Raw genomic sequence first — 16,820 nt, 5'->3', positions numbered from 1 at the left:
ATTATGTAATTAAAAATAGTATATGATAGCCACTGATTAGGATAAAGAGAGATAAGTTAAGAATGGGGCGAAAATAAGTAATTAGCAAATATATGATAGGGAGTATGTGATAAAAGATAATTAGCATATATTAGATAGGAGAGAAAATAAAGTTAGAAGATAAGAAAATAGGCAATTAGCAGATATGAGATGAAGAACAGAAAAGGTAATTAGCATAGATAAAATGGGAGATAATAGGTAATTATCATAAAAAAAGATTTAGAGTGTTAGACTGTTAGAACTTCAGCACTAGGAATAAGGAGTACAGCTATAGGCTTCTTAACTTTACCAAGAGAACTGCATACAGCTGTCTCATCTTTCCCCTTTACTCCTTTCACCTCTATCTCCCTTTCCCAGCCTCCCTTTCCCCCTCCAAATCTCCCCTCTCAATCTCCCCTCCCTATCTCCTCTACCCGTCTCCCCTTAAGTCCCCTCCCAGCCTCCCCTCCCAACACCTCTCCCCTCAACACACACCATTCCACCTGGCTCTCCCATGACACTGTATAAAACATAATATCTTTTAAATATGATATATAAGAGGTGTATCTGGCTCTCTTGATATTCCGTGGCTTTGGATTATTTGGAAATCTGGGGGCCTGCAGGTGTTTTTTTCAAGACGTGTGCACGATCACAACCTTGGGCTGTCAGCTAGTAGGTGAAGGACAGTAATACGACGGAGAACTTCAAATGAACCTCAGTGACTTGAGACTGAGTAAGCTTGACACCAGTCAGTCCATCAGTATCGTGGAGAAGGACATTTGTGTACAGTTGAGGAAATGAACCTCAGTGACTTGAGACTGAGTAAGCTTGACACCAGTCAGTCCATCAGTATCGTGGAGAAGGACATTTGTGTACAGTTGAGGAAATGAACCTCAGTGACTTGAGACTGAGTAAGCTTGACACCAGTCAGTCCATCAGTATCGTGGAGAAGGACATTTGTGTACAGTTGAGGACATTTAAAGGAAATGGACACAATGGCCTCTTACACAGTCGATTTTTCCATACCATTTACACCCATCTTCACTGGTCAACAAGAGCAAAAAATTTCGTTGCCAAAGATATCTGAAGGTATTCAAGGTTTTACTGGGTTGCTGGATTCGAAAATGTCAGTAGGCTTTTCAGACTGACTCTAGTTTGTGAGATATTACATTACTACCCTCAATTATCAGAGAACTTAACCATAACACCTGTATATATAGTGGCAACTTGTATATACAGATAATTTTAATAAAGATTATAATTTTATTTTTAAAAGATTTAATATTTAACGAGAGGAATTGTATCAACAACGACCACGTGACAATATTGTAGCCTAAAATTATTTTGTTATATTTTCCAGTTAAACATGAGTTCTTCACGATGAATGTGTTTAAACAATCCTAATGCATTTTGCTACATGTGTGGCGAATACTCTTCGAAATACAAAGAAAAGAACATCATAGATTTTGTAAAACAAGCTTATCTTGCTAATTTTGGAGTGACGCTTGGAGAACAAGACAAGTCTTTTGCGCACCGCATGGTTTGCAAAACCCGTGAAGAATGCTTACGACAGTGGAAAAATAGGCAAAGAAAAAGTTTAAATTTAGGTGTGCTAGTATGCCACAACAATTGTTATTTTTGTATGGTGAATGTGAAAGGTTTCAATCGATGCAAGTGGGAATATCCTGATTTGGAGTCAGCAAGGAGACCTGTGCCACACAGTGAAGACGTTACTGTACCAGTGTTTACAACACTGCCTGACCTCCCGTTGTCAAATGTTGAAGAAACTCGGGGTTTAGGATGTAGCACAGGTGCTAGCAGTGGAAGTGAATATAAAGTAAGCATTTTAACACCCCAGTAGTTCTCCCAAGAAGAATTTAATTACTTGAAATGTGACCTCAGTCTGTCAAAGCAAGCATCTGAACTTTAGCTTCCAGATTAAAAGAATAGAACTGTTTACAACAATAAGTTAGAATAACAGCTTATCGTACAAGAGAGGTTGAACTCTTTCCTTACTTCAGCCAAAATGAAGATCTTGTATACTGCAATAACATCCCTGGACTACTTCGAATGGGACTTGAATATCGACCAGGAGATTGGCGGCTCTTTATAGACAGCTCCATTAGAAGCTTGAAACATATCTTATCGCTCATTGGTAACCAATTGCTAACTCAACAAAACTATGCTGTTGACCAACAAGTAAGGTTATCATATGCAGTAATTAGAGGCATCTGAATGATCTTTCTATGTTAATCTGTTATTATTACATGATTTGACTTTTGCATGATCTAAAAAATAATTTTGATGCGTTTTGCAAGTTAGTCCCGCCTGATCAATATATTTTTCACATCTTCAGTTTTTTCAATTGGATACCAAATTTATAAAAAGTAGAGCCAATCAAGTGAAACTGTTGACATACTCGGAATCAGCACCACAAACTTGCCCTAAAATCACTGCAATATCATTGGCCAGAAAACGAGGTATATTGGTATAAAATACCAACAAGCTGACGATTAAAGACACATGTACAACAGTTGGGTATCTTTATTGTTGAAAAGTGTCGCCTACACATTAGGATTCTTCAGTCAAATACAGAGGCAGCAGTAGTAGTGAAATAAAGATGATGTAATCAATCCATCAACCTTGGAGAAAAAGTATTTGAAGTGGTCAGTCCCTCAGCCTGGAGAGGATTGCGGCTCCATGGTCTGGAACGCTATCGTTCCAGACTATCAAATATCCAACTGTTGCAAATGTGTCTTAATCCTCAGAAAATGAGCGTTGACGAGTGAATTTTGTCAGTTTATCATGCAGGAATAGCCACATGTCTATTTTACATCCAAGAAATCATGTCTTGTCAGAGATGCTTTTACAAATTATATTTCCATAGAGAGCAGTGTTCGGAGCTGTAACCTTCTGCTGCAAGACATATACACCAGAGTACTTGATGAAGCTCCCCTTAAAACGAAACGTTGTCTCAGTTAGAGCTAGATCTGCTAACTCATGTCTTTTCTTCACTATTGTCAGCAGTATACAGTTTGGAAACACATTCAATTATGTTGCCCCAAAAGGTAAAATTTTTGCTACTTAAGTATTAAGATAACTGAACACACTATGAAGGGTTGTAGTAAGATTTCTGTGATACTCTTATGAACACTAGCACCATGTTGATACCACAGCCTCTTATTAGTTAGTTTGTGAATACATGAACAATTAAACCATTTTATATATATATATATATATATATATATATATATATATATATATATATATATATATATATATATATATATATATATATATATATATATATATATATATATATATATATATATATATATATATATATATATATATATATATATTAACAAGTCGGCCGTCTCCCACCGAGGCAGGGTGACCCAAAAAGAAAGAAAATCCCTAAAAAGAAAATACTTGGATCATCATTCAACACTTTCACCTCAATCACACATAATCACTGTTTTTGCAGAGGTGTTCATAATACAACAGTTTAGAAGTATATACGTAATAAGATAATATATCTCTCCAAACTGCCAATATCCCAAACCACTCCTTTAAAGTGCAGGCATTGTACTACCCATTTCCAGTACTATATAAAATAACCGGTTTCCCTGAATCCCTTCACTAAACATTACCCTGCTCACACTCCAACAGCTCGTCAGGTCCCAAATACCATTTGTCTCCATTCACTCCTATCGAACACGCTCATGCACGCCTGCTGGAAGTCCAAGCCCCTCGCCCACAAAACTTCCCTTACCCCTTCCTTCCAACCTTTTCGAGGACGACCCCTACCCCGCCTTCCTTCCCCTACAGATTTATACGCTCTCCATGTCATTCTACTTTGATCCATTCTCTCTAAATGACCAAACTATCTCAACAACCCGTCTTCAGCCCTCTGACTAATACTTTTATTAACTCCACACCTTCTCCTAATTTCCACACTCCGAATTTTCTGCATAATATTTACACCACACATTGCCCTTAGACAGGACATCTCCACTGCCTCCAACCGCCTCCTCGCTGCTGCATTCACAACCCAAGCTTCACACCCATATAAGAGTGTTGGTACTACTATACTTTCATACATTCCCTTCTTTGCCTCCATAGATAACGTTTTTTGTCTCCACATATACCTCAATGCACCACTCACCTTTTTTCCCCTCATCAATTCTATGATTAACCTCATCCTTCATAAATCCATCCGCCGACACGTCAATTCCCAAGTATCTGAAAACATTCACTTCTTCCATACTCCTCCCCAATTTGATATCCATTTTTTCTTTATCTAAATCATTTGATACCCTCATCACCTTACTCTTTTCTATGTTCACTTTCAACTTTCTACCTTTACACACATTCCCAAACTCATCCACTAACCTCTGCAATTTTTCTTTAGAATCTCCCATAAGCACAATATCATCAGCAAAAAGCAACTGTGTCAATTCCCATTTTGTATTTGATTTCCCATAATTTAATCCCACCCCTCTCCCGAACACCCTAGCATTTACTTCTTTTGCAACCCCATCTATAACTATATTAAACAACCATGGTGACATTACACATCCCTGTCTAAGACTTACTTTTACCGGGAAGTATTCTCCCTCTCTTCTACACACCCTAACCTGAGCCTCACTATCCTCTTAAAAGCTCTTTACAGCATTTAGTAACTTACCACCTATTCCATATACTTGCAACATCTGCCACATTTCTCCTCTATCCACTCTATCATATGCCTTTTCTAAATCCATAAATGCAATAAAAACTTCCCTACCTTTATCTAAATACTGTTCACATATATGCTTCAATGTAAACACTTGATCTACACATCCCCTACCCACTCTGAAACTTCCTTGCTCATCCGCAATCCTACGTTCCGTTTTACCTCTAATTCTTTCAATAATAACCCTACGGTACACTTTTCCTGGTATACTCAGTAAACTTATTCATCTATAATTTTTACAATCTCTTTTGTTCCCCTTCCCTTTATATAAAGGGACTATACACGCTCTCCGCCAATCCCTAGGTACCTTCCCCTCTTTCATACATTTATTAAACAAAAATACCAACCACTCCAACACTATATCCCCCCTGCTTTTAACAGGGATATATATATATATATATATATATATATATATATATATATATATATATATATATATATATATATATGTATATATATATATATATATATATATATATATATATATATATATATATATATATATATATATATATATATATATATATATATAAATATATATATATATATATATATATATATATATATATATATATATATATATATATATATATATATATATATATATATATATATATATATATATATACATACATATATATACAGAGGAGTAAGTGTGATTTATCACTGTGGACAACCTTATTCCTGGCACATGCATATTTAAAGGGATTATTCAACTGTGCAATACCAAGGGTTGTCACTGTGTAGTACTCACGGCTCTCAATCTTCATGTGGCACTCCTGGGTGTCATGTGGGTACATCTGAAAGTTCATGGCGCACGAGAGGACCAGTGTTAGTCTGTAGGAGAGAAAGGAAACATGAGAAATTATAACATAAGAAATAGTTTCTATATTTGAAACAGTTTACAGTCAACAGTTTTTTCAGGTAAAGTAAATTATTTTATTTCTTGGCATTGGTGCTAAATGCGCTCACGAACAAGCTGAATAGTCAGAGGTCAACTTGTATTTTTCGGACACAACACTAGTCGGCTGCACCATGTTTCTTGTGTGTCAAGTGGTCAGTATGGTCTTGTGTTTCAAGTGGTCAGTCTGGTTTTGTGTTCCAAGTGGTCAGCCTGAACTTGTGTTTCAAGTGGTCAGACTGGTCTTGTGTTCCAAGTGGTCAGCCTGGTCTTGTGTTTCAAGTGGTCAGTCTGGTTTTGTGTTCCAAGTGGTCAGCCTGGTCTTGTGTTTCAAGTGGTCAGACTGGTCTTGTGTTTCAAGTGGTCAGACTGGTCTTGTGTTCCAAGTGATCAGCCTGGTCTTGTGTTCCAAGTGGTCAGTCTGGTCTTGTGTTCCAAGTGATCAGCCTGGTTTCAAGGAGTCAGTCTGGTTTTGTGTTCCAAGTGATCAGTCTGGTCTTGTGTTCCAAGTGATCAGCCTGGTCTTATGTTTCAAGTGGTCAGTCTGGTTTTGTGTTCCAAGTGATCAGTTTGGTTTTGTGTTCCAAGTGGTCAATCTGGTCTTGTGTTCCAAGTGGTCAACCTGGTCTTGTGTTCCAAGTAATCAGCTTTGTCTTGTGTTCTAAATGGTCAGTCTGGTCTTGTGTTCCAAGTTGTCGGTCTGGTCTTGTGTTCCAAGTGGTCAGTCTGGTCTTGTGTTCCAAGTGGTCAGTCTGGTCTTGTGTTCCAAGTGATCAGTCTGGTCTTGTGTTCCTAGTGATCAGTCTGGTCTTGTGTTCCAAGTTATCAGCCTGGTCTTGTGTTCCAAGTGTTCAGTCTGGTTTTGTGTTCCAAGTGATCAGTCTGGTCTTGTGTTCCAAGTGATCAATCTGGTCTTGTGTTCCTAGTGATCAGGCTGGTCTTGTGTTCCAAGTGGTCAGTCTGGTCTTGTGTTCTAAGTGGTCAGTCTGGTCTTGTGTTCCAAATGGTCAGTCTGGTCTTGTGTTCCAAGTGGTCAGTCTGGTCTTGTGTTCTAAGTGGTCAGTCTGGTCTTGTGTTCCAAGTGGTCAGACTGGTCTTGTGTTCCAAGTGGTCAGTCTGGTCTTGTGTTCCTAGTGATCAGTCTGGTCTTGTGTTCCAAGTGATCAGCCTGGTCGTGTGTTCCAAGTGGTCAGTCTGGTCTTGTGTTCTAAGTGATCAGTCTGGTCTTGTGTTCCTAGCGATCAGTCTAGTCTTGTGTTCCAAGTGGTCAGTCTGGTCTTGTGTTCCAAGTGATCAGTCTGGTCTTGTGTTCCTAGTGATCAGTCTGGTCTTGTGTTCCAAGTTATCAGCCTGGTCTTGTGTTCCAAGTGTTCAGTCTATTTTTGTGTTCCAAGTGATCAGTCTGGTCTTGTGTTCCAAGTGATCAATCTGGTCTTGTGTTCCTAGTGATCAGGCTGGTCTTGTGTTCCAAGTGGTCAGTCTGGTCTTGTGTTCTAAGTGGTCAGTCTGGTCTTGTGTTCCAAATGGTCAGTCTGGTCTTGTGTTCCAAGTGGTCAGTCTGGTCTTGTGTTCTAAGTGGTCAGTCTGGTCTTGTGTTCCAAGTGGTCAGTCTGGTCTTGTGTTCCAAGTGGTCAGTCTGGTCTTGTGTTCCTAGTGATCAGTCTGGTCTTGTGTTCCAAGTGATCAGCCTGGTCTTGTGTTCCAAGTGGTCAGTCTGGTCCTGTGTTCTAAGTGATCAGTCTGGTCTTGTGTTCCTAGTGATCAGTCTAGTCTTGTGTTCCAAGTGGTCAGTCTGGTCTTGTGTTCCAAGTGGTCGGTCTGGTCTTGTGTTCCAAGTGGTCAGTCTGGTCTTGTGTTCCAAGTGATCAGCCTGGTCTTGTGTTCCAAGTGATCAGTCTGGTCTTGTGTTCCAAGTGATCAGCCTGGTCTTGTGTTCCAAGTGATCAGTCTGGTCTTGTGTTCCAAGTGATCAGTCTGGTCTTGTGTTCCAAGTGATCAGTCTGGTCTTGTGTTCCAAGTGATCAGCCTGGTCTTGTGTTCCAAGTGGTCAGTCTGGTCTTGTGTTCCAAGTGGTCAGCCTGGTCTTGTGTTCCAAGTGATCAGCCTGGTCTTGTGTTCCAAGTGATCAGCCTGGTCTTGTGTTCCAAGTGATCAATCTGGTCTTGTGTTCCAAGTGATCAGTCTGGTCTTGTGTTCCAAGTGATTAGCCTGGTCTTGTGTTCCAAGTGATCAGCCTGGTCTTTTGTTCCAAGTGGTCAGTCTGGTCTTGTGTTCCAAGTGGTCAGTCTGGTCTTGTGTTCCAAGTGGTCAGTCTGGTCTTGTGTTCCAAGTGGTCAGTCTGGTCTTGTGTTCCAAATGGTCAGTCTGGTCTTGTGTTCCAAATGATCAGTCTGGTCTTGTGTTCATAGTGATCAGTCTGGTCTTGTGTTCCAAGTGATCAGCCTGGTCTTGTGTTCCAAGTGGTCAGTCTGGTCTTGTGTTCCAAGTGGTCAGTCTGGTCTTGTGTTCCAAGTGGTCAGTCTGGTCTTGTGTTCCAAGTGATTAGTCTGGTCTTGTGTTGCAAGTGATCAGTCTGGTCTTGTGCTCCAAGTGGTCAGCATCTAATCGTGTTCCACTCACCCAGTGTTTCAGATCAGTTGAAGACATGAAACACTCGGACCTGATCACTGTTCGAGGCTTTGTTATGCAAGCTGTTTGTGTGTGTAGCTGAGACCCTTGACAAACAGATCCCAGCCTCTCTCTCTCTCTTTCTCTTGCTCTCTCCATCTCCTTCACCCTCTTCCTCTTCCTTTCCCTCTCCCCTAGTTACTACTGCCCCTGACCCACCAGTGGGGTCATTCACTGCTCTCCTGAAGTCGTGGCATCGATTTCATTCCCCCACTCTCTCTTACTTCCTCGTTAAGTATTCGTTAGGGCCTCTTCAGTGAGTGTACCCGCCTGGCCCATCGCTAACGATACTCACTCGGAATTGGAACAGCATTTCCAGGAGTTGCAGAGGGCCTCTGAATACACTATGATTTCTTATCCAATTTCAATAGTAATTTAAGTTCTCACATGCTTTCTGAATAGTTAAATGACAGGGTAACAACAAGAATGAAGTGATGCATGAGACATAGGGAAGATAAGAATAAGGAAATGAACGTGATGGTGTTATTAGTGGTAGTAGGTACTGAGATGGCGAAGTAAAAGTAGTATTGGTAATAGAAGGAAAAGGGGAAAATATATTTAAGAGACGGCATCAGACCTTTCAGATTGTCCTGGTGAGTCAGGCACAGCAGGAAAGTTACGCTTCTCTTCCACATGGCTCCCAAGCTCCACCAAATTTGGAAGTATTACTGTCTTTTGAGATCACCAAAACTCTCTCCACCCTTCTCTCTCTCTCTCTCTCTCTCTCTCTCTCTCTCTCTCTCTCTCTCTCTCTCTCTCTCTCTCTCTCTCTCTCTCTCTCTCTCTCTCTCTCTCTCTCAGTAATGCAATTCAACTGCATGAAACTCTGTGGGAATTGGTGCAACAAGAATGTTTTTAAAGTCTTCTCGTAAAACACTGGAGTTGTAAGCACTAAAACAATTTTTTAAGAAGCTGCTGGAGAAGAACTTTGTACACATTGGCTTCAACCAGAACACAGTGCAGGAATTAATACAGTCTTGTGGCTTCCTGTGCCCAATATTACCCTGATGTTAATTCACGAAGTACACAGGGCGAATAGTCAACCATGAGATCACTCGGTATATAACAGCAGTGGTTGCATCAGAAGTAGTGGATGCATTATATGAAACGTTGCTGTAGTAATTGATGTCTGGACTTGACTTCCACCTTTCCTCTGTATACATTTTCAATCTACCTACTTTGGAAATGTTGGATACAATAAACTAGCCACTTCTTGGGCCAAATCTCATCTTTTTCTAGCTGGTGTGAAAGAGCAGCGGGCCGGGGAGAGAGAGATCTCTTCCATCTCAACTTTCTTCAGAAAACAGAGACACGTGTGTAGTGTAATGAGATCCTTTACTGACAACGTTTCATCCACGCAGTGGGCTTCTCGTGACTTGAAAAACCCACTGCGTGGGCGACAAGTCTTTCCATTGAGTTGGTAATTTACACTCTTTCTCCCTTTCCTATATACAGAGAGATAAGAGGCAATTGTCAACAATAACTCCGAACACAGCCAGGAAGGTCGTCAGTCACCTGCCTCTCCCATGCACTCCCATGAGTTCTGTAGTAATGTTGGTAGAATGACCGACAGTATGTTAGGTAAAGGGACACGTGCAACTATTGAGACATTTTATTTTGACAACGTTTCTCTCTCCAGGAGCTTTGTCAAGCTTGGCATGTGCCCTGTTACCTATGTATTATAAAAATAAAATCTTTATTTACTACAAGTACATGTACAAGGTATACAGACCTAGCTGACATCTATGACATACTACTATATAGAAAGCCGCTTGTTATGCAGAGCATTTCGGGCAAATTAGGTCCGTTTTGTCCAGGGATGCGACCCACACCAGTCGACTAACACCTGGGTACCCATTTTACTGATGGGTGAACATAGACACCGGTGTAAGGAAACACGTCCAATGTTTCAACCCTCGCCGGGAATCGAACCCGGATACTCGCCGTGTGAAGCGAGAGTTATTGCCACTAGGCCACGGGCACTGTGTCTCTCTAATCTACATATCTAACAAGGGAGGGTAAGACAACTGAGGTACTGAGGCTACCAGCTGCACACGGGAACTTGACAGTTTGCCAGGATAGTGATGGAGCTTTGGGAAAAGAAAAGTGTAGTCTCTCCCAACTTTCCACAAGGGAAGGTTTATCTAACATTACGAGTATGTAGTTTTGAGCAGGAGAGTCGCTGTTTGATATGCATATATGCCTCGGTGTGAAGGAGGGAAGGAAGGCAGGGAAGGTTCTGGGAGGAGAAAATGAAGGAAGAAGAGAAGGAAGTGCGGAATGGACGTGGGAAGGAACATGCGGATGGTAGGAGGAAGTGGTAAGGGAATCATTTAGGCGTCTCGCCCACCCACCTACACCACGCCCGCCCACACCAAGCCCGCTCACACCACGCCTGCCCACACTACGCCCGCCCACACTACACTCACCCACACCTGCCTCAAGTGTTAACCCACATATCAGTAAGTGTTATGTCTCTAAGTTATGTGGAATTACGTGCTGAGTGTTAACTGCCGAAATGCCTGTTAAGTGCTTGTTATTTCTCTCTCTCTCTCTCTCTCTCTCTCTCTCTCTCTCTCTCTCTCTCTCTCTCTCTCTCTCTCTCTCTCTCTCTCTCTCTCTCTCTCTCTCTCTCTCTCTCTCTCTCTCTCTCTCTCTCTCTCTCTCTCTCTCTCTCTCTCTCTCGCTCTCTTTCTCTTTCTCTCTCTCTCTCTCTCTCTCTCTCTCTCTCTTTACATAAGGTTAGGTTAATGATTTCTAACTTCATTTACATTCTAAAAGATCTTACGTACATCATCTCATTTGAAAGCCTTTTCATTGTTATGAAATATACAAATATGGAACAGGATGAAGTTGGAGCCATCTGTGGGTCAGCAGTTTCATTTTCTCAACTGAATTTATTTCGTTAATAACATTATGTTGTACTAACATGTTCTAGACTCGAGTCATCCTGGGGATATATGATCTCAGACGAAGTGATGTTCTGGAGAAGGGTACAGCCAGAGTGAAGTTACTGCTTGCTGCCCGTCTCGTGGTGTAGAGGCTTGCTTCTCATTGTCCTCGGAGTGGAGCCAAGTGTGGTACATTGACAGTATTGGCTTCGTACATAACAGTAAGGCCGCCCTCATCCCTCCTGTGTCGATCGCTTTGCTGAAATGAGAGATCTATCTAGGATGGGTTCAGGCGAGAGATGAGGCGTCTTGCTTTGTTCTCTATTATGTCAAAAAGTCGCAGATGAGACGGTGGGCAGGCAGTCCAAAAAAGTGGAGCATACTCAAAGTTTGAGCGTACTTGTGCCTGGTACAGAATCTTGCAACCTCTACTGTCGAATAGATGCGAGATACGTTGAAGTGCTGTAAGCTTCCTGGCTTCCTTGTTTGCAAGATTTACAACGTGGTTCTTCATGGCCAGTTTGGAGTCAGATTTCACTCCAAGGATATCAACTTCGTCCCCGGGTACCAACACATTCCTGCCATCGTTTACCCCAGGCTGATATAGCTGTAAGCTGGTGATTGGCGTAACGTAGAGCAGCTGGCATTTTCTCTCCTGGACAAGTAAATGTCAGAGTACAATCGTCTGCATATGCCTGTAATTTCCAGTGATTACAGGTTTGCTAAGAGTCCCTGGTGCCATACGCGGTCGAAAGCACCAGTAATATCCAGTACTACTACACAGCTGACTTTGGATTCATCCAGTGTCTGGTGCCACTTACTGAAATAGTTTAACAACATATAAGCAGCAGTCACAAAGAAGTGAGTGGTAGTCGAAACACTCCGTCACCTGCCGTGAGATTATTGTCTCAAGAAATCTGCCAGTGATTGACAGGAGTGTCACTGGTCAGAAGGTGCTGATTTCTGCTCTGCTCTTTTTTTATGTGAACAGGGACTAGGCAGTGCTGATAGATGCTAGCTGGTCTTCACCTTTACTCAGCAGTCATGGGCTCAACTTAGCTGGGCTAACAGCATTTTCTTGATTCAGCGATTTAAGGAGAAAATACACCACTTTTCAACTTAATTGTCATCACTGGCAACTTTGACATATCCTTGCTGGGTGAGAAATTTGCATCTCGCAGCAAAATGTTCGACATGAATGCTAGTAAAGATAGCTCTTTTCGGTCGATTTAGAAATGGAATAATTTCATTAAGCGAATAACCTTGTCGGTTCTTGACCAAGGACCACCATGTTTTGGGCCCCACTCTACCTGATGCCACTTTCTTTTTCTGTCAGCCTCCCATTTAGAGATGGCCCACTTTTGGACTTCCATTTACCTTCAGGGTTGCCTATGGCAACCTGTTATAGATAATGGGATGCCTCTTTTACTGTCTCCAAGCCTTCCAATTAGAAGTAGCAGCCTTTCGACAATGAAAGCCGAGCCAAGGCTGATCTCTAGGCTTCGTAGGTCCCCCCATCCCCCCTTCTCTCTCTCTCTCTCTCTCTCTCTCTCTCTCTCTCAAGCGTGTTATTTGCATGTTAAATGCATATCAATTGCTTATTTTTAGCGAGTTGATTGCCTGTTATACGCGTTTTACGCTCGTTTTAAGTGCATACTAAGTGCGTATTAAGCGCAATTTAGTGGTTAATAAAACTTCTGCTTCTCGTCGCTATTAATTGTTGTGAATAATTTTTTCTTCATTCTATTTTATTACGGAATAAAAATATATATTTACAAAATATTGACCACAAGCAATAAGACAACTAATAACACCACAAAAATAACATTAATACAAGTAATAACTGTTAACATACAACTAATAAGACTAATACAGTTAATAACACAATAATTAAACCACTATCACAAACAGGACAAGTGTATCCTGATGCAAGTCATAGTCATTTGATGATCCGCCACCGGTACTTTCAGTCTTGTGATCGATGCCTTCAGCTGGTTTACCGGACCGTCAACTGTAAAAAAATTATATTTTTGTTGCTATTTTTGGATCAGACGTTAACTTGAATATATATTCTTCCTTGAAGTATTTTAATCCACCACTCCGAGGCTATGAGTCCCAAAATTTACACCAGAGTATATATATATATATATATATATATATATATATATATATATATATATATATATATATATATATATATATATATATATATATATATATATATATATATATATATATATATATATATATATATATATATATATATATATATTCACCCTTTTTTATTCCTTCACTCTCAGTGACTGCTGGTTTAACCTTCATCCTCCAATCATCTAATGGCTCACCCTTTCCTTCCCTCCCACCTTCAGGCATCGATTGAACGTCTCCCAGGTTAACTCCAACCTTCCACGGTGATCACACACACACACACACACACACACACACACACACACACACACACACACACACACACACCCCTCCCCCTTCCTTCTGTGGAGCAATAGGGGAACCTAGAACTAGGATGAGAACAAGGGGCTCGAAGGACGAATCTGGGGGAAAGGACTGGGAAGCAGAGCTCAAAAAAAGGGAGGAAGACTGGGGAAGGAGACTAGAGGAGCTGGCAAGGAAGAAGGAAGAGAGGTTAGAAGCAGAATGCAGAAGGTGGAAGCAACATGCCACAACAGCAGAAAACAAGATAAAGAGATTAGACGAGGAGCTGAGACATCTGAAACAGCATAGAGACAAAGATATTACAGAAGTAGCATCGACAATGGCTACATCAGACACAGACAACGGGTCTGAAGGGAGCATGGAAACTAAACTGTATGCAGAGGTCCTGTCAAACCTACATGGGGCTAAAACAAAGACAGGGAGCACACTAGGACAAAATGTGAGGTTGGAAGACATTGAAGGAACTAGGACATGTCCAGGGACCTTACCAGACACCTGTGGGGGCCAGGAACAGGTGAGCAGGAAGGAGAAACCAAGAAGCATAGGGGCCATAGCTAGGGAAGGGATTGAAGGAAGGAACACTCCACGGGAAGGAACTAAAACACATCAGAGGATGCAATGGGAGTCACAGTGGGAGGTGGAAAGGGAGAGATCAGTGTTTGTCTATTGGCTAGACGAAGCTAAAGGGGAAACTTATGAGGAAAGAAAGCAGGAGGAGAAAAAAGCGAGTGAAGGTATCATGAAGGTGATAGGCGAGGGGGAAATGACCCAGGTGGCAAATTTTCGGAGAATCGGGTGGTTCACAGAGAAAAGGAATCGGCCTCTCAAAGTAATTTTCAAAGCAGAATCAACCCGAACCATGATCCTGCAGGAGAAGCACGGCTGAGAGGCAGGCAGGAGTTCATGAGTGTGTACCTCGATCGAGACAACACAGGAGGAAAGGAAGCCGATGAAAGAGAGAGTTCAGAAAAGAAAGGAGAAGTGGGAGGAAATGAAAAAGGAGAGCAGAATAACCCAGGAACAAGTGGAAGGACATGCACACCCCCCAGAAACACCTGCAGAAGGACCCCAGCCACGACACCCCCAAGGCAACAGAACAATCCAAACCATCCATCACACACCGATCCCTCTGTTCCCACCCCCCGCACCACAGTTACAGTATTAGAACAGAAGATGAAGGTTTGGTACACAAATGCAGATGGATTAACGAATAAACATGAGGGATGGCAAGAAAGAATCAATGAGAAGTCCCCAGACATCATAGCAGTTACAGAGACAAAACTCACGGGGACAATAACAGATGCAATCTTCCCACCAGGATACCAGATCATGGGGAAAGATAGAAGGGGCAGAGGGGGAGGTGGGGTTGCTCTGCTAGTAAAAAACAGATGGAAATTCGAGAAAATGGAAGGCATAGATGAGATGGGAGAAAGAGACTACATAGTAGGAACACTTCAGTCTGGGGAACACAAGGTGGTCATTGCAGTGATGTATAATCCACCACAGAACTGCAGGAGGCCAAGAGAGGAATATGAAGAGAGCAACAGAGCAATGGTGGACACACTTGCTGAGGTGGCAAGAAGAGCTCACTCCAGCAGAGCAAAGTTGCTGGTTATGGGGAATTTCAACCACAGGGAGATTGACTGGGAAAACCTGGAGCCACATGGGGGTCCCGAAACATGGAGAGCCAGGATGTTGGACGTGGTGCTGGAAAACCTCATGCACCAACATGTTAAGGACACTACCAGAGTGAGAGGGGAGGATGAACCAGCAAGATTGGACCTTGTGTTCACCCTGGGCAGCTCAGACATTGAGGACATCAAGTATGAGAGTCCCCTAGGAGCTAGCGACCACGTGGTTCTGTGCTTTGAATATATAGTAGAGCTGCAAGTGGAGAGAGTAACAGGAGTTGAATGGGAAAAGCCTGACTATAAAAGAGGGGACTACATAGGGTTGAGGAACTTCCTGCGGGAGGTCCAGTGGGACAGAGAACTGGCAGGAAAGCCTGTAAATGAAATGATGGAATATGTAACAACAAAATGCAAGGAGGCAGTGGAAAGGTTTATTCCCAAGGGCAACAGAAACAACGGGAAGACCAGAACGAGCCCCTGGTTTACCCGACGGTGTATGGAGGCAAAAACAAAGTGCAATGGAGAATGGAAAAAGTACAGAAGGCAGAGAACACACGAAAATATGGAGATCAGTCGCAGAGCCAGGAACGAGTACGCACAGGTAAGGAGGGAGGCCCAGCGACAGTATGAAAATGACATAGCATCGAAAATCAAGACTGACCCGAAACTGTTGTATAGCCACATCAGGAGGAAGACAACAGTCAAAGACCAGGTGATCAGATTAAGGACAGAAGGGGAAGAACTCACAAGAAGTGACCAGGAGGTATGTGAGGAGCTAAACAGGAGATTTAAGGAAGTTTTTATAGTAGAGACAGGAAGGGCTGTGGGAAGTCAGTACAGAAGGGAACATCAAGAGGGAATACACCACCAAGTGTTGGATGACATACGAACAACCGAGGAGGAGGTGAAGAAGCTGCTAAGTGACCTTGATACCTCAAAGGCGATGGGACCGGATAACATCTCCCCATGGGTTCTTAGAGAAGGAGCAGAGATGCTGTGCGTGCCTCTAACCACAATCTTCAACATATCCCTTGAAACTTGGCAACTACCTGAGAAATGGAAGACAGCAAATGTAGTCCCCATATTTAAGAAAGGAAACAGAAACGAGGCGCTAAACTACAAACCTGTGTCTCTGACAAGTATTGTGTGCAAAGTCATGGAGAAGATTATCAGGAGGAGAGTGGTCGAACACCTGGAACAGAACAAGATTATAAATGAAAACCAGCATGGGTTCAAGGAAGGCAAATCTTGTATCACAAACCTCCTGGAGTTTTATGACAAGGTAACAAAAGTAAGACACGAGAGAGAGGGTTGGGTTGATTGCATTTTCCTAGACTGCAGGAAGGCCTTTGACACAGTTCCCCACAAGAGATTAGTGCAGAAGCTGGAGGATCAGGCGCATGTAACAGGGAGGGCACTGCAGTGGATCAGGGAATACCTGACAGGGAGGCAGCAACGAGTCATGGTATGTGAAGAGGTATCACAGTGGGCGCCTGTTACGAGCGGGGTCCCACAGGGGTCAG

General features: G+C 42.2%; 1 protein-coding gene across 1 annotated transcript in view; it reads right to left on the bottom strand.

The window, feature by feature from the left end:
- LOC138854780 (glycine receptor subunit alpha-4-like) overlaps positions 1-16,820 on the bottom strand; it is a 128,560-nt gene that overhangs the window by 56,651 nt on the left and 55,089 nt on the right. Inside the window, exon 4 of the mRNA XM_070099834.1 lies at positions 5,511-5,593. Coding sequence (XP_069955935.1) covers positions 5,511-5,593 — 83 coding nt within the window. The remainder of the gene's footprint in view (positions 1-5,510; positions 5,594-16,820) is intronic.

This window comes from Cherax quadricarinatus, chromosome 69 (assembly GCF_038502225.1).
Source record: "Cherax quadricarinatus isolate ZL_2023a chromosome 69, ASM3850222v1, whole genome shotgun sequence".
NCBI classification, from domain to species: Eukaryota; Metazoa; Arthropoda; class Malacostraca; order Decapoda; family Parastacidae; genus Cherax; species Cherax quadricarinatus.
Note: the sequence above shows the minus strand (reverse complement) of the source record. Positions and strands in the feature narration are given on the sequence as shown.